At 28.3% G+C, this 19,978-nt stretch overlaps 1 protein-coding gene across 4 annotated transcripts in view; it reads left to right on the top strand.

Moving 5' to 3' along the window:
• Nucleotides 1–1,460: 1,460 nt before the first annotated feature.
• LOC136089419 (uncharacterized) overlaps nucleotides 1,461–19,978 on the top strand; it is a 77,408-nt gene continuing 58,890 nt past the window's right edge. For all 4 annotated transcript variants that reach the window (XR_010643038.1, XM_065815406.1, XM_065815405.1 and 1 more), the window contains exons 1-2: nucleotides 1,461–1,602; nucleotides 16,989–17,456. Coding sequence is in view for 3 of the 4 variants with exons in the window: in XM_065815406.1 (XP_065671478.1) it covers nucleotides 1,530–1,602; nucleotides 16,989–17,456 (541 nt within the window). In the remaining variant the exon portion in view is untranslated. The remainder of the gene's footprint in view (nucleotides 1,603–16,988; nucleotides 17,457–19,978) is intronic.

Here is a 19,978-nt window from a genome sequence, read left to right as displayed (position 1 = left end):
TTAAAGTAGTGTGGAGCTTGTAATTAGTAATATTTACCTTCTAAAAACAACTGTTGATATTTAATATAATGATATATGGTATGCAAACTATAAATCACAATCTAACAATATGGAACAGAATTCTTTATTTGCTGTAATATAATGATGGCAAAAAAAAAATGACCAGTTTTTTGGGAATAATAACTCCCTCAGGATATTAAACTAGGTTGAAATTCCTTAAGATGTGCCCATTTTTATCTCCCAAAAAAATACTTAGTATAAAAGTTACGACTGTTCAAAGTTATTTTGTCGGGTAAATGAGGGGAATTTTATACTTTCCATGGTCATAAATCTTAAATAAAGGATATTTTTGCGTAAAATTTGAAATGAGTCAATGAATTTAGATTTAATATATATGAGAACCTGAAAAAATTACGATCTTAGAAGACATAGTTCATAGAAATGATAAATTTGAGTCAGCATGGTGTCGGGTTAGCTTCAATTAACTCAACATTTTGTGATAATAATTAAACACCAGAATCAACATATTAACAATATGAGTATGCCAGATGCCTCTTAGTTACAAATCTAGAACAAAGTTCTTAAATAATCTTCTAGAACTTTTTATCTAAGCGTCAAAAAAAATTCGTTTACGCTTACATTAATAAACTACATTAACAAGTTGTTTTTCTCTTCAATTTTCGATTAAAGAGAAAAACACAATTAATGATAAGATACTATGTTTAATTTAAAATTTTTACGTTTAATTTAAAATAATTTTACAGATCTGATAAATACTCCAAATAAAATTCCACACAGGAGACTTCTTCACAAATTTTAAAGCAACAAAATCAAAGAGGAGCATGGTTCTCGCGATTGCAGCAAAGAGTTGTCATCGGAAAAACACCTCAAATTGGATAACATTTACAGCGGTGCAACACAGTATTTGATTATATAACCATAACTTTTTGTCAGAACACCAGCAAGCTTTTAGATATACTTGATCATTAAATCAAGCACTGGCAATAGCGTGATTATTGACTCATTTTTAATAATTTTTTTTTGTATTTAACTTCGAAGTTTTATTTATTTACTACGCTGTTAAAGAATCACATTGTTTAACCTAAGCAAGAGACACAAAAAATAATCAAATTATCTGTTTTGATATATTATTCCCATGCATGAAAAGCGTTTGTTAACGTTAACCAATTGCCGTAAGCGAAAGAAATTTTGCAAAAACATTTTTGCATTTAAAAAATAAAAATGTGCAGAGACATAACTTTTTTCAAAATGATCAATGAAATAAATTCGTTTTTCTATTTTATATACGGACTTTTTTAAGTTCACCTTTTTTCAATTATTCATAAAAGTATTTTTTTTGAATTGCAAACAGTGTATACCTAGTGATTTTTAAATAACCATTAAATTTATGAATATAATCGTTTAAAAGATATTTCGCATAATTTGCATAATTAATGATTATAAAATAAAATTAATAAATTCAAAAGTATTAAAAAAGCAGTTTCTTTAATGATAAAAATCATTTCATCATGAAAAAAAACAAAAACTTCAAATCTGGTGTAATGCTTTTTTTACTTCTTTATATAAAAAGTTCAAAAGCTCGTAAGTTGCTTTTTATAATATTAGATTTATAAACAAAGACATGAGTATGTCTCAGGAGTAAATCCAAGATTTTTGTTATTTGACTTTATTAAATTTTAAGTCAGTTTTCTGCTCAATTTTTTAATGTCTATACTTATTTCATATTTGAGATGTTTGCCTGAAAATTACGCGAGCTAGAGATTTGGAACGAATTTACCCACAAAAATAGGCATCACCAGCGTAAAAATAGAAATTTTCTTTTCCTTTTCATGTTTTAAAAAATAAATTTGTAATCAAGACCAAAAGATAATTAAAATGTCATTAAAAAAGCATTTGGTGTTCAAATATAAAACCATATAAAATGTATATATATGTATATTAGGGGTCCACTATGCAAAAAATTTTTAAAACCACCTAAATTGAATTTTTTTGAATGTTTGTGTACAGTGTAAAAAAAAGTTTTACTAAATTTTAATGACTATTTTATTCTTCGACATCGCATTTTTGAAATCTTTGTCAGAGCTTAGTTTGGAAAAAATTATTTAAAAACATTTTTGATCCAGAGAATAAATTCTTTGCTGAATTTAAAACTGCTTGGCCAGCATTGGATAAACAGTTGCCAATCGAAACTTTAGCAGTTGAAGGCACCTGGTTGCAAAACCTTAAAGAACAGACCATACAGCATTTGACACATCTACTTGCTAAGGAAGATACTACAACATTTCCAATAGATGACTATCGTGAATGTGCTGAGAACACACTCACACTGATCATCTTCGGGCAAACTCCACGCGGGGTGTACACTTTCTTAAACCAGGAGCTATCCACCAAGCTCAGTGGATGGCATGTAACATTTATGCAAACAGTTCATGTTTTCTAAGCAATTGCCTTATGATCAGAGGATGACGAAAAAACTTTTTAGAATGAACAGATATCTTTCTCTTTTCCACACACCAGCTTGGACAAAAGCTAGCATTGGTGCTGATGCACCTATGAATGACCTGCAATTCATCCACGACATGATGTACTACAAAGAAAAAGACAAGAAAGTTGCTGATGTCATTCTTTCTAAAATAATTAATCACCAATGGTATTTGACAGAAGAGGTTGTTCCATTTGCTTTCTTCAGCAAACATGCTAGCTCCACTGTGAAAAAAGATATGGCTGCCAAACTCTTGGAAATTCCAGTACCCGAAAATTTTCGTCTTGGTAAGCCAGTTTTTCGTCAAATCACTCGACAAACAGGTTTGTCAAATCTTCTGGCACCTGAATCTCACTCATTGTTCAGCATTCTTGGCATCAATACAGATTGGCTTGCTAAACCAATGGAACAGTGGACAGAGCAACCAGGATACAAAGAAGCTGAAAAATTTATTCGTACGGTAAAAGTTGTAAATAATACCGCAGAAAGAAGAGTTAAACTGATTTCAGAATTTGCCACCATCATAACCAGTGATCCAGAACAAAGAGATTGGTTGCTGCAGGGCGTTGAAAATCACAGGCAGCGATATCCTGATATTGGCAAAAAAACTCTTGGACCATGAAACAACATTAATAACATCCAGAAAGAAAAATTTCAGTTTTGGGGTTCCCGTCTGATACTTTGACTATAACTGTTAACGAAAAATGCAGAACTAGCTTGTTTAAACTAGATAATTTAACATATATTATGCAAGCTGCTTTTGTTTGGCTTTATTTCTGTGATTTGATTTCTAAATACTTGAAAAATGAGATTCACAATAATTATTTCTCTGTGTTTTAACTAAAAAAGATACTGTTTTAAACAGGAAATTGGGTCTTTAGGGGCTCTGAGGGGGCTCTAGAATAGTTAGTAAAATTAAAAGAAAAATTTTTTTAGATTGTACACAAACACTAGAATAAGAAAAAATTCAATTTGGGTGATTTTGAAAATTTTTTGCATAATGGACACCCCTAATGTATATGCATATAAACACATATATATTCATATATACATGCATGTATATATATATATATATATATATATATATATATATATATATATATATATATATATATATATATATATATATATATATATATATACATATATGTATATAAATATATACATATATATAATTATGTTAGTGTATTCTACAAACAGAGTGCTCAATGTTCTAAAAGAACAGAGCAATAATAAATAATAAAGAAACATTCTTCCTGATGAACCTAATGATGGTAAAAAACAGTGTTAAAGTAATCAAAAATTAGATAAGTGTTTTTACTAATTTATATATATATATATATATATATATATATATATATATATATATATATATATATATATATACATACATATATGTATATACACATATATGTATATATATACATGTATGTAAACATATATATATATATATACATATGTATATATATATACATATATGTATATATATACATATATGTATATATATATATATATATATATATATATATACATATGTATATATATATACATATGAATACATATATACATATGTATTTATATATTTATATATATATATATCTATATATATATATATATATATCTATATATATATATACATATATATATATATATATATATATATATATATATATATATATATATATATATATATATATATATACTAAATAAACACATATATATCCTACTATATCAACACATATATACATACATACATATATATATATATATATATATATATATATATATATATATATATATATATATATATATATATATATATATGTATATATACATATATGTATATGAATATATATATATATATATATATATATATATATATATACATATATATATATATATATATTATGTATATAAATATATATATATATATGTATATAGATATAACTATTAATATAAAATTAATCAATACAATGAAAAATGTATGTCAAACAAAATCTCAACTTCAAAAAAATTTTTTTTATATATTTCTTTAAAGGTTTGTAAGAAATTAGTACAAAGTATATTTAACACTTGAGGCCTTTCAATGTTTCATCAGTAGTGTTAGTTTAAGTGCTGTTATGTACAAATTTATTTATTTTTTGTTACAAAAGTATTTTTTAATCAATTAATGTATTGTTGCTATTAGTTACCATTGTCTAATATTTTTTAAAACAGGAAGTGTTAGTTAAAAGTATCATGCTTTTGTTTATGCAAATGACTTTCATAAGATAATAAATTTTTATCACTTTTAAGTTCCAGAAGTACAAAAAGCTGGAAAAATGGTTCCATTATTTTTTTATTTATACGTTGGCAATCATATACATGATTGTCAAACTTGTCTGATGAATGGCCAGTTCTGCAATTTGAAATATGACCATTAGTGCGATTTCTCAAATTGTTTGTTTTTCCAGTATACGTTGATTGACCATTACAAGACAAACATTTTAGATAATAAATGACATTCTTGCTGCTACAAGTAATGTGACTCTTAATGTTCCAAATAGTACCGTTGGATGTTGCAAAATTATTTACCTCTTGTAGGTAAAATAAACAAATTTTGCAACGACTATCATTACATTTAAAAATTCCTATCTTTTTGTTATTAGATGTTGTGGAATTAAATTTAGCGGAAGTAAGTTGTCTCAGTAAATTTGGTGGTTGTTTGTAAGCTATTACAGGATTTATGTTAGAAAATATTTTTTGCATTCTTTCACTGGTGGATAAACTGAGTAGAAGTTTGGTTTTAGTTAATATAGGTTGGCAATTTAGTTTGCTGTAAAATGTAGTGAGTAAAGGAACGACTTCATTAGGTTTCTTTTGTTGAGCTGGTCCTTGTAGTTTTGCATTATGAAATGCTTTTTCAATAACAATGTCTGGATAATTACATTCTTTCAGCCATAATTTAAGCTCTGCTAAAAATTGGAAAAAAAGATTGTTTCTACTAAATTAGCTTTCGATAAAGATCGTCTATATTTCAATTCAAGAAGCTCTAAATTTAACCATCAAAAAGAAAAAGAGAAAGAAAATATCAATTCGACAAACTTTAATTCTTCATCAAATGATATTATAAATTATGACCAATTGTTAAATAGCGCACCTTCAAAAAACTGGACAAGCACAATCCCAAGAAAATACAACCTAAGGTCATTAACCTATCCACCAAACACCTGACCACTTTCCAAATATCACTTCTGAGAAAAGGTCCTAAATTCTGCCCAACAACTAAAGGTAATTTTTTCACACATAAATTCAGATATAAGACAATTCACTCGAAAGCTTAAACTAAAAGAAAAATGTTATGAAACCCATAATAATGATATTAGCATTTTAAAGAAGAAATCAATTTATAATGTTAAATCAACTCTTCCAGAACTTAATGAAATAATTTCGAAAATCGAGCAAGTTGATCCCATTAAAAATCTATCAGTTGATAATATTTCATCACAAGAAAGAACAGCTCTTAAAGAGCTGAGAGAAATGAAAGACATTTTTATTAAAATAGCTGATAAATGTAGCAGTTTAATTGTGATGGACTCTACATATTACAGCGATAAGCTTGTTTATCAAGATCATCTATCATCTTCAATCACATATGAAAAAACAAACTTAAACTCTGACAAACTAGTTTTCAAAAATCTTTTAAAAATGATTTTCTTGAACTCTTTTTTATTTCAAAAAAAAAATGGTTAGCAGGGGTATGAAATAAATAAGCCAGTTGTTTACATAATGCGCTCGTTGGATCATCGTCATGTAGGACTTAAAAAATCCACTTCACATTTGAAAATTCCTCTATCAACGACTAAAAACAATTATGGCAAACTTTACTAAACTTTAAAAAAAGCAGCTATAGAAACTACGAGTAATTCTGCTGCAGAAATCAGACGCAATTCAAACACTGTTATAGTTGATACTAATCTTAGATATGATGGGGTATGGCGACGGCGCGGTTATTCATTCTCTAATGGCGTAATAACTGCAATATCTATTGATAATGGAAAAGTTTTGGATGTAGAACCAAAATACTTGAGTATGTTGGAAATTATCAAAAACTTATTGGTACACAATTACAAAACTGAAAACAAATTTAAAAAGCTTGGCGTTAGAAGCAAATTAGCACATGCCCAATTGAAGTTGCAAATTTATTTTAGTGTTGCGATTAGAAATAGTATAGGGAATTTAGCGTCTATGTACACGGGTACCCTGGCATACTGTTACCATGTTGCCTCCAACAAAAAGAATAATCTGCATTTTTTACATTGCTTATTAGGAGCTAAGAGTTGATGTAAATATACTTTAGATAAAGCGAATGGCACAGATACTTATAAACCTGCACCAGTTTTACTAAAAGATAATGATTGTAAAATCAAACCAAAAAAAGTCGGAAAAGTGCTTACATCGTAAGACACAAAATGCGAATGAAAGTTTTAATGGCACAATCTAGAAGCGTTTACCTAAAACAAAGTTTATGCTGTTCAGCCAATTAACATTTGGAGTGTATAATGCAGTGGCTGATTTTATTATCGATAGAAAAACCTCAATTTTAGTCTATGAATCTTAGACGATGGTTCCAGGAACATATACTCTTTAAGGTTGTAAAAACTTGAACTATAAACGACTGTCACGTGGCAAATACAGAAATACTGAAAAAAAAAACAAGTTGCGACAAAAAATTATTTGTGGAAAAAACACAACAAGAATGATAAGAAAAATAAGAGAAGTTGTATGAAGCAGGAAGTTCTTCGTACTTTTTATTAGATTTTTCACACGTCGGCCATTCTCTCAAGAATCGTTTTACCTATTTTAATAAAGTTTTAAGAAGTTGTTTTTCTATGAAAGATGCGCAACTAGAACAAGTAAGTCTAGTCACTAGTGTAAAATTTTTTATATTAGATTAATATAAATTGAATACATTAGAAAAGGTGTTAGTGTAATCGTTATTCTAGATTGAACAGATGTTGAGTGTTAGCAGGTAATTAAGAGAAGAAAGTGGGAACAATGTATCAGTCTTATTACTTACTTTTAATTTTAAAGTCTTAATTCTTCTATTTAATTTGTCTAGTTACCTAGAGTTGTTTGTGTTATTTTTAATTTCGATTTAGTTTCATATGGTTTAATGCAATTCTTTGTTTTATATTTATGTTATAACGAACTTTAGTATACTTTAGTACAAATAATCGTTTTAGTTTTAATTTAGTTTCTACGATTATTCGTAATACGATTTGTTTTATATTTAGTTTCTACTTAGTTCTGATAAAATGGTCATATTGATATGATTAGATATTCGTGTTCTGTTTAATATTCATTTAATTCAGATGGTTTAATGTGATTCTTTGTTTTATATTTATATTATAACTAACCTTTGTATATTTAAATACAAATATATGGTGTAATTTTCAACTCAGTTTAATTTATTCTGTTATTAGTAAAACCCTTTAAATTTAGTTTCTACTTAGTTCAATTTATATGGTTTATTCAAGTCACTCGTTTTATATTCAGTTTATACGCAAACTAATATAAATTAGTTTTTGTATAGTCATTATTATAGCATTTAGTTTAAATTAATACGGTATGTTAAAGATATTTGTTTCATATTAAATATATTTTAATCCAGTTATACGGTTTAGTGATGTTATTCGATTTATTTTTAGTTTATACTTATTTGAATTATATACGATTATTTGAAATAATTTGTTTTAGCTTTAATTTATACTTAAGTTGCGTTTTTACGGTGTTAAACATTTCGCTTATATATAATTAAGTTTAATTATCGTAATTTATTGGAAAGATTCGTTTTACATTTAACTTACTTTATATGGTTTAGTGAATCATTTTATTTTTTATGTTTAACCGTTACTTTGTTTTAAATAACTTTTACAGCGAAGTCCATTTCTTATAGACTAAAACTAGTTATTTTTTTTTAACTTGCTTAAGGTCCATAGTAAATTTGATACTTAGGAAGATTAGGTATAACAATTTCAACCCAAAATTTCCCACTGACGAGAAAAAACCAACAAAGTTTTTTCATATGTTTACGTAAATAATTGCATTAACAAATGATAAATTAGATAACAAGAAAAACCATACGTAGTTTAAATGTTAAAACCAAAACAATTAAAATTGCCATCGTTGTGGTAAAAATAATGTAATAAATTAATAATTTATTCAACATAATATTACAAAATTACTCAATTATTTATATATAAAGCACAACAACAGCAGTGTTATAACAAACATCAATAACAAACACATTTTATAATAAGGAAAGTACGCGTAGAATTATTTAAAGGAAGAGCATAAAAGTATATCAGTGTTAAAAATAAATAGTAAATTATGTAGTAAAATACCAGATTCTCGTCTGGAAATGGATATAGTATTGACCGTTACAATGATTCAAAACTCTGATATGTAACGTTTTGAATGCTTTAATGCTCATTCCGAGAAATTACAGTCGGGGTATCATCCTCAAAACAAGCAAGTAAAACCCACCTCTACGTCGTCAAAGCCTTCATTTGTTGCATCATTTGATAGGGCATACTACTGTAAAGCCAAACACCCTAACTCTCTCCCGTTTAAAAAGATACGCACCGATATACTTTTAAGATAGTTAGTAGAATTTATTGCGCATGAGGTAGTCTTAAGGGACTAAATCTAAAGTATAATACGAAACGACCTAGTAAGTGCTGAATACTTATTTTATATTAACTAATTATTAACTAATTCTACCCAAAATTAACTTATGGAGCGTACATTTTTTACCCTAAAGATAATAAATACAAAATAAAAAGTTAACATGTTACTTACCATATCTTGATTGAACAAAAGAAACAAGTTATGAAATTTGTGATACTGAAATGGACTGTTCGTGCAACGCGAATGAGTAATTAATTAAATGTATGTAAAAGTTTACTAAAAATGTACCATGATGCTCTATGACGCTTGATGTGAAAAGAAGAAACAACAGAAAGTATACTCTTTGAGTTAAATTTCAACAAATGTATATGCGATTGGCGAGTGAAAGTGCAGATCAATTCGTAGATAAAAGTGTAAAGTGATTGGTTGATGAAAACGATGTGGTTAATGTGTTTTAAAAACGTATAATAAAGGGTAAAAAGAAAGTTCCAGAAAACATCCAGTAAATGAAAGATACTTTAAAAAAAGTTGTGAGGAATAGGAGAATATAAATAATAATATTAGTATAAAAAAACTACCATAATGACACAGAGAAAAACGGTTTTTTTAATTTAATCTTGCGGTTTTTTGCATTCAATCTGACGGTTTTTCTTTATCATGATAAATAGTTTTACTTTTATTGCTTCATTTAATTTAAATTCCTTATATACAACTTAAACCCGTTTTCTCTTTAATTTTTTAAAACTCTAAAATAAATAACGCATGAAGCCAACGCTCAGAAATTTATGTTGAAGTAAGAAATTTGATCATTAATCTTATAATTAACAAAGAGAATAGTGTAAATGAAGTACCAGAACTCGTATATAGAAGTTCGACTTCATTACGACACCTGGTCCATCGATGTATATCAGCAGGTAATATTAGTCCTGGTATTAGAGGTGGTTTTTGACAGTCAGGTTGTATTAAAGAAACAAGAAAAATGCTACACGAGTTAATTGGAGATAACAGAAACTCTATAATCTAAAGGCAATAAAGGTAGAATTGGGAATTAATGTCAATGCCTCTACATTATGGCAATGGTTAAAAAAATTGAATTTTACATACTAAATTCAAAGATTATATGTTTTAAAATTTTGAACAGATTTTCAAAAACATATGATTCATGGTATTTAAACTTGACATTGCAACAGCCTTACAGAAATATCATTTACACTGATGAAAGTCCGTTCAATTTTCATATGATAAGAAACCACGGATACAGTCTCAGAAGAACGACCCTAAATTAACGTGTATTGTCATCAAGAGGCCCTAACATAACCATACTATTAGCATTAAGTTGATTAAACATAGTCCACAGAACACAGTGTAAAATGATTTAAGTTTGATAAGTGATTTTTTACTAATTTATTATTATTACTTATTATCATTTATTATTATTATTATTAATACTATTATTATTGTTATTATTATTATTATTGTTATTAGAATTGTTGTTATTATTACTCAATTCTATTGGATTATAGTATTTGTTACACCTCTAAACTTATTTTAACTGAAATATTCGGAATACTTTTAATTACTAATTATTTAAGGAATTCATAACATGCATTACGAAATTAACAAAAATTTTAAATCCGCTGGATTAAATGAAAAAAAGCACCAGATTCGTGCAAAAAAACCACCAGATTAAACGCAAAAACCGGTATGTACTTATTTGTCTCTAAGGTCCCCGATGCACGACAAAATACATAAAAGCGCGTTTTTTAGGTAGATAAATTTTAATTTACAGACTGCAAACTTTGATTTTAAATTTAATCAATTTAACTTTAAACGGTTTGAACTAACATATATTTTGTCGGATTGGTTTTAGCAATGTGCAAGAAACTTAAAAAGGCGTAAATTCACACGAATAAAAATTAAAAATAAATAAATGTTTTAAATATTTCGTTATAATAGGAGTATAAATTTTGTGAAAAAAGCATTAAGCACCAATAGCATCTATCTAGCATTTATGAAAAGCGAACATTTGGATACAGAATGCAAAATGCGCCCTAGTCAATTAGACACAATTCATATAGCTAATATTTCATATGTGTTAGGTACCAAAAGTATCAATAAGAACATATCGGTCAAATTAAAAAAAAACAACAACAGCTCAATCTATTCTTAAATGGTGAAAAACAGAATAAGTCAGGTTACCTTCATGCAACCAAAAATTGTCTTCTTCTGATAAAAAATAGGAAATCTATACTTAAACTATAAAAATTTATAAGGTTAATATACGTTATTAGATAGATGTCTAGAAAGAGATCAAGATTATAACTTCTAATATGGCGGTATACAGAAAATATTTAATGAAAAAAATTTAGAAACAATTAATGTTCTAGCCAGGTTTTTAATTGGCTCTAAAGTTAGGCTTTCTTTATTATATATGATTTGTTTTAGCCGCAAATCTGACCATACACTTTACCGTTTTTTTGATGTCTAGGATGATTTGAGTAAAAATTTAGTAGAGACAGTGTGTCTGCTAGTTTTTCATATAGATTTGAAGAGTTGATGTTGTCTTTATTTTTTTCTAGAATAATATCCATGAAGTGAGTTGACGTAGATGAGGTATTAAAGGTAAACTTTACTTTTTTGTGGAGCTCGTTCATAAACTTCTTTTGATTTTCCAGTTCATTTGTTGTTCCGTTAAAAATGAGGAAAACATCATCAATGAACCTTTTAAAAATTATTATACTTTCATTATACTTTAAGCAAATCTGTTCATCTATTTCTCCCATAAATATATTTGCATATGGAAGGACCATTCTTGTCCCCATTGAGATTCCAAACTTCTGGCGAAAGATGCGTTTGCCAAACAAACGAACTATAAGTTAGTATTAAGTCTAGTAGTCTACTAAAACAGATTGTAGAAATAATAGGTGGGAGGTGCTTTGGGAACTTGACGCGATGTAGTTTATTATGCATTCAATTTTCTGTAGCCTTAAATCCATCCTTGTGAGCGATATTGGTGTAGAATGACACCACATCAACTGTGACTAGTATATAATTATTTGATGGGATTGAGATTTCATATAGGATGTGTAAAAGTTGTGTGATATCTCTGAAATACGCGGAAAGCAACTCAGCCATGGGTTGAAGATATTTCACGACATAATCTGATATGTTATCAGTCGGTTCTTCGTAACCTGACACAGTTGGTCTGAGTGACACGTTTTCTTTATGAATTTTAGGTAGGCAGTAGAAAATTGGAGTTCTAGCGATTGCTCCTCGTAGCAAAAGTTCCGCAATCTTTTCAGTGATTATGAGGCAGTTTTTGAAGTAATTGATTTCCTTGATGATATTAGGTGTAATTTATATGATTTGGTCTTCGTTTAGTTCACCATACGCGGTTCTATCCTCTAGCATGTCAAGTATTTTTTTATTGTAAACTATGGTAACAAGGATGCATATTCCTTCACCTTTATCTGTTTTTTTAAATGTGATGTCTAAAAATTTCTTAAGCGCTTTTTCAACATTTGAGGAAAAAAACAATTCGAAAATTTCTTTCAAGTTGCTTTTTTCCTCAAATGTTGGAGAAGAGGTGATTTTTTTACCTCATTCTCAATGATCATAAAGAATTGTTTTAGTTTAATATATTTGTCTGCTGGTGGTGTCCAGGTGGGGTTGGGTCGTGAGAGAGGATTTCTTGATTTTCTCTTATTGCATTTAGCCAATGTTTGGTGTTGTTCAACGAATATCTTGTAGCAACCTCTTCTTTTAAATTTTGCTACCAGCCAAATGTATGTTTTGTAATATCATTGTGACGCATTTTTCTTATATTTTCCTTGATTGCAATGTAAAGTTGTTTTTTGTATTCATTGTCAAGTTTACCAACCAGTGAGGCATAAAACATCTTTGTGTATGACAGCAAAAAGTTATGACGAGATTTCTCGCTTATGGCACACATCTTTTTGGTTTCAGTTTGGCTAACACTTAACAGCTGAAAAACCAATAGAATAACTTATATAACTCTAGTTGAATTTTCTAGTTGATACTCTAGTAGACCTTTCGTATTTGTCAGGGAAATTAAATTTAAAGTTAAGTGCAAATACAGATGGGATAATTTATAAAGAAAGACAAAAAAAAAAAAAAAAAAAAATAAAATGGTCAAAGTAAATCGTTCTGTATACGTTAGTGTCAGAAAAAGTCGTTGCTGAGTGTTACTCACCTCTCCTCATTATGATAGAAAAGAGGGCTTTTATAGGGCTCAAAAGCGCAAACAAATAATATCTTTATATAAAGTTCGCAACTAGAGCAAGTAAGTCTAGTCACTAGTGGAACACATTTAGCCGTAAACGCTTTTAGAGAAAAGAAGTGATTAATTATATTAGAAAAAGTTGTAGTGTATCAGTTATATTATTTTGAACAGATGTTCAGTGTTTTAGCAGGTAACTAAGAGTAGAAAATGTAGATATTATGGCCGTCTTACTACTAAATAAATTTATATGTATAATTTATATTTATTTTGAAACCAACCGAAAATTGTGACAGAGTTCTGTGTTTTATAATTGCTTACACTGGCAACCTGAGCAAAAGTATTAGGTAATATAATGAGGATTCTCGTTTCATATTTAGTTTATATGGTTTAATAGACTTGTTTATTAAAGTTTAGTTTATATGGTTTTGTATAAAGTTCGCAACTAGAACAAGTAAGTCTAGTCACTAGTCTAGTAACCCATTCAGCAGTAAATGCTTTTGAGAGAAAAAATTGATTATATTAGAAAAAGTGTTAGTGTACTAGTTATATCATTTTGAACAGATGTTCAGTATTTTAGGAGGTAGTTAGGAGAAGAAAATGAGAACAGTATCGCCGTCTAACAGCTAAATAATTTAATTGGTGTAGCTTTTAACTTATGCGGCTATTAGTAAAATAATTCGTTTCATATTTAATTTCTACTTAGTTTTATACTCGTTTTATATTAAGTTTATACGTTTTATATTAAGTTTATACGTAAATAAATATATGAATTTCATTATATTTATTCTTTCAGCATTTGGTTTAAATTTTTTTTTTTTAAACATCTTCGCTTCCAACAAGGCTGCAAGCAGCCACTAATTTAAGTTGGAAGTTACTGAAAGAGAAAAGATAAAGATTGTAGAGCAAGATAACGATTGATGGACGACTTAAAAGATTGCAAATTATATGAATCAGGAAAGCAAGATGAAGAAAGCGAATTCCAAAAAACTGATGTTCGAGGAAAAAAACTAGACGAATAAGCGTTTTTGAAGCACTTAGGAACAGTCACAGAAAAAGGATGACACTTAATTGAATGACAAGTAACACGAGAATGAATTTTAGTAGATGGCACAAGAAAGGCTAGCTCTTTAGAGCAGTGCCCATTATAGTATTTGTAGAAAAGAGAAAGAGAAGCAACATTACGACGATGTGATAATGGTTGGAAGTTGGCTGCAAGAGCAGGTCCAACTATGTTTACAATGCGTTTTTGCACCTTGTCTAAAAGAGAAAGGGCATCATTAGAAGATCCGCCCCAGATATGGCAACAGTATTTCATACAAGGCCGGATTTGAGATTTATAGAGATAGAGAATAGAATCCGAAGTAAGAAAGTGGCGAGCTCGATAAAGAGATGCAACCTTAGCAGATGCTTATTTTTGTGTAGCCTGAAAGTACTTGGATTATCAGAAGCAAACAGTAAATAAATATTCCACCGAGATTTTAGTAAAAAACTGCTTCAAACCAATGAAGGATGTTTAGAAACTAGGGTGCCGTTTTATAAAGACATTGTCAAACTGCCAGACAACAGGAACATCTGGTAAACAAACGGTTAAACTACAACACGTTTGGAAAAGCTTGATAAACAAGAAGAGTATAATGACAAAATAAGGTAACAGATCAATGAAGGAATATTGAAAGTAGAACCTGAAATACCTTCGGGAGAGATCATTCACTACATTCCTTATCAAGCGGTAGTAAAAGAAAATGCTGAGTTAACAAAAATGTGGGCTGTTTATGATTGTTCAACTGAAAAAGACGCTCAGTCACTATCATTAAACAATTGTTTAGAAGTGGAACCATCACTGCAGCTTTTAATATTTGATATTCTTATATGAAATTGGATAAATAAACTCCGTGTAATAGCTGACACTCGGCGGTTATTTTTGATAAATTTTCTCTCACTTGCTAAGTTTTACAAGGTTTTAAAAATTATTTAGTTACGGACCTAACAAATTAACATTTACTAAACTTGTTTTAAAAATTACAGAATAATAGTACCATGCAAATTACCACGCATAACTTTTAGTACTACTTTTTACTAAAAAGTTTTTAAGGAAGATCATATAAATTCAAAGAAGTTTCATTAGTTTTGAGTGAGGTTCGCTAGGTTCTTCAATAAAAAGTTAAATGGAGAAATTCAAGATAAAAGTAGCTGTTCCTAAACATAAATAATACTTACATTGTCTTCTATTCTTTTGTTGTATAATGATGGATAAGTGGTATGAAGTTTGTATCTTTTCGCCTTTAGAAGATTACGAGTTTATCTTTAAATACCAAATGTTCATATTTAGCATTTATACTTTATAAAGCACATTTAAAAGTAAATATACTTTTATTTTTATTTACCCATAATTTTTATAAAAGGTCTAGCTAAATCATAAAAAACAACTTAAAAAAGCCAAGGTGAATTTTTTGGCTTTGTCTAGGTTATCTGTTTCAAAACTTTCATCACTTGCTTTATAATTTTTTTTTCTGACCTGATTAGTCTGTTGTCTGTGTTTAAAACCAGCTGAAATCAAACTAACGCAACATTGAAAAAGATATTTGTTTAATGAAAAATAATTTACAATTTTAAGATAATGTAAAAAAGATATTCCCGAACTGGAAAAAGGTGTGTGTGGAGGAAAAGGGAAGGAAGATTTTGAGCATTGTAAAGTATCTATTTATTATATTTTATCATATTTTGATTTTCACATTTTAATAAAAAAAACCCTTCAAAAACAAATTTTTTGTAAGCTTAATAAATTTTTTAAAACAAAGCAGGTATTGAGACAATAATTTTTTTTATTAAACCAGAGTAGACTGCACTTACAACATGCAATTCAATTATATGAGTAATTTATGAGCAATATTGTAGAGTTTATAATTTAAAAATAAGACAAGAAAAAAAAATGGTGACATAAATTCTCATTTTTTTAAATTTGTTATAAGCAGATTATAAATAAAGTATTTATAATTCCTGTAAAGCTGTGGAGAATTTTTATTACTGCATTTATAAGCCTAAACATATTAGTCCACATCATCAAGGTTTATTCATTTATTTCGTCATTAAAAAAAAGAATACAATGCCGTTTTATATAAATAAAATCTACATGACCGGATCTAAAAGAAGATAATATTTGCCTTATCACTTTGCTCCGTTTTGAAAGGTTTGTTTTTAAAGTTTTGCAATATGTTATATTTATACTTTAGTTTATCAAAGAATTTCTTATCAAATGTTGAATCAAGTAGTAAAAATTTAATCAAAATAACCCTACCAGTTAAACCTATTATTTTTAAAATTTAAATATTTTTTATATCAAATTTAAATTAAAAAAAAAAAGAAAAGAGCAACTATTTTTTAAAATCTTGAAATGGACCGCCCAAAAATGTTGCCCTTCTGGCAAGTGGGGAAAAGTAAACGTAACAACTGACATGAACAAACTGAATAGTTGTTATGTTATTTAACTTTGTTTTGTTTACTAATATAATAACATACTTTCAATACTATATTTTAGTAATTATATTTATATATGTTATTTTCAACTTTTAGAGATGTTTGTCGGTAACAAAGAAATGGTCATAACTAAGGGTAAACTTCTAGGCACATTAACAATACCTAAGGAATATGAAGTATATTTTGAAGTTTATTTAAATTCAACATTAAACACATACACAAACGTAATTCACATTACTAATGGAGTTAATTGTTGCAAATACGGGTCTAGAATTTCAACTGTATATTTTACTAGTAACTTAGTTGCGGAAATCGATGCCCCAGTAAACAACGATGGAAATTATCATACTTACACAAAACCATTTACTCTTCAGAAATGGACAAGAGTTAAAATAAAACAATATTTAAGTGCTGGCAACTACATTTATACTGTCGAAATTGATGGAGACACAGTGAATTTGGTAAAAAATACCAACCCTCAGGTTTTTCAAAATGTCAAACTGTTTGTCAGCGATTTATGGTATGAAGCTCAACCGGGGTACATAAGGAACTTGTTTGTACAAAGTAAGAAAGTTTTATTGGTTTTTCATACTCTTTTTTAATATATAATACTGAATCAAACTTAAACTACTTTCAATAACGACTTTGGATCAAATGAAAAATAAAAGTTATGAATATCTAACGGTTCTGCAAAAAATAATAACATTTTAAATAATAACTTATAATTTAGTAGGTATGCGTAAATGAGGATTTTATGATGAAAAAAAATCTTGCTTTTTAAAAATGTAACAAAACCTTTTTTGAACAATAATGAATTTTGTTTATCAGCGGTGTTAAAGGAATATCCCATGAAAATTCTAAGCAAAAATTCTGAAAAATTTGGTTAATATGCGATTACTATCTGTTTGAAGCCGTAGAAAATGTCCCTTGTTAAGTCTATTGTACAACACTCATTTCTATACTTATTTCTCACTTTAATGACTTATAGTTCGCGTTAGAAAAGTAATTATTTAACTGTGAAAACAGTTATTGTATTGTGACCAAAAGATAAAGTTATTTTTAACTTAATTGCGTTACCTTCAGCAGCTAATGGTCATCATACTAAATTTCAAATAGTTAAAACATACACAACTAAAACCATATTTTATCAGTAGACAAGTTAAAGTTATTGTAGAAAATGGAGAATCTTATTAATCAAGTTAATTAAATGACTTTTAAATAATAATGTTTTTGGTTATTTTATTGGTTTTCCTCAGGCCTTTTTTTATATGCTGAGTAAAGAACCGGGTATTTTTAGTTAGAGTTTAGAAGTTTTAATGTGGCACTTAAGCGTTGCATAAATTCATATATTCTTAAATTAGGTTTATTCTGTTATTAAAAAAAAAACAGTGAACTTTTATCGTGAGGTTTTTACATTGCGCCGGGTGAAAATGTTTTAATTTAAGAAGTCGAGATTTAAAGTATTTCTTACAAGAATGTAAATCAATAACAATAATTTTGAACATTGGCTTATTTAGGTGGTAAGAAAATTATTTTGTAAAAAATTATTTTTATTTTTATAGGACTTTGTTATGATTTAAACCTATTTAACTGTGCAGGATGTAATTTGATTATTTTTTAGTAGTGTTTTTTGAAATGGCAGCTTCTCGTGGTAGAAAAATTGAAAGGTCTTAAGTTTTAAGATGGAGTTTTTAAAATATACTAAGCGAAGGTAAAGAGAAGTTAGTGAATAAAGAATTAAACAAGGCTAAATTATATGGAATATAAAACAATTTATTTGAGAGTAATGAGAGATGAATAAACATAAACGATGAAATCTTGAATACGCTTGATCAAAATGAAGTTGAAAATAAGGTTGGAAAGTAAAAAAGTAGTTTTACTACGAGAGAGTCGCTAGAGTGACATTCAAGCTAAAAAATACATCAGTTTTAATGGTTATAATAAAGAGTATGTGAAAAGTAAAAGCCCACCCTGTTGTGTCATGCCCAAATTAGATTTACCAATTTTTAATGGGAATCCAGTAGAGCGCTTTGAGTTCTGGGATCAAGTTAATGTCTCAATCCACAAAAATAAATTATTCTGTTATATAATTTGATTTAAATTTTTAAAGAGGTATCTGTATGACTAAGCATTAGCTATTTGTGCGGGTTGTTCACCCGCCTCTCTTAATTATAAGAAGGCTATTGATATTTTGACAAAGAGAAATGGGAATCCACAAGTTTTAATTTATGCGTATACAAGTTCTAATTAAAAATATCAAAGGTAAAAGACTGTTAATGAAAGTTAATGATCTATAATATTTATGACAATTGTATAATAATATTGAAAGATGCCAAGTTAACTTGTGCTGTTGGGACCGAGCTGGAACACACCTGGGTCCCAGCTCGAGGACCCAGATGGGTTCTAGCAAGTGCTAGAACCCATCTGGGTCCTCGAAATTTCCCCAGTTGATCCCGCTGATAAAGTTTCAAATGGATTCCATTGTGATTTTGTCAGCGGAGTGTACCTAGGTTGGATTGGAGGTTCCCTCTGAAGTTAGTCTTGGTTTCTGACGGGAAATCCCACATTGAACCCAGGTGTTTTTCTATAAAGCGCGCGTTTTCTTAATTATTTAAGATTTGTTTTTTGCAGATTCGCATTTTAATTCAAGTGTTGCGTTTTTTATTTAGCCTAAAAAAGTTAAAATACTGTTCTTAAATCTTAAATTCTCAGTAAAGATAATAAGTTGTATAAGCCGTGTAAATAATTGGTCTAACATTTGTATAAATCAGTTTTAAAAGCAGATTTGATCTTCATAATATTTTTATGTTACGAAAAACTATTATTATCCAATAATTTGATTTAAACTGCTCGACGATTGATTTGTTCTGCGTCAGGAGTTCTCTAATTATGCCGCCTTGATTGCATGACAATATAATGCATTAATTTGTAATGTTTTTCTTCTTAAAAATACAAGTAAGAAACACACGCTGACTCAATACATTACATAAATCGCACACGTGTAAGATAACCATAGACGAACTGAGGTAGAGGTCCAGGAAAAGAAGTTTATTCATTTCCATAGTTAATTGTTACGCATTACCCAC

This window comes from Hydra vulgaris, chromosome 13 (genome assembly GCF_038396675.1).
Source record: "Hydra vulgaris chromosome 13, alternate assembly HydraT2T_AEP".
NCBI lineage: Eukaryota > Metazoa > Cnidaria > Hydrozoa > Anthoathecata > Hydridae > Hydra > Hydra vulgaris.
Note: the sequence above shows the minus strand (reverse complement) of the source record. Positions and strands in the feature narration are given on the sequence as shown.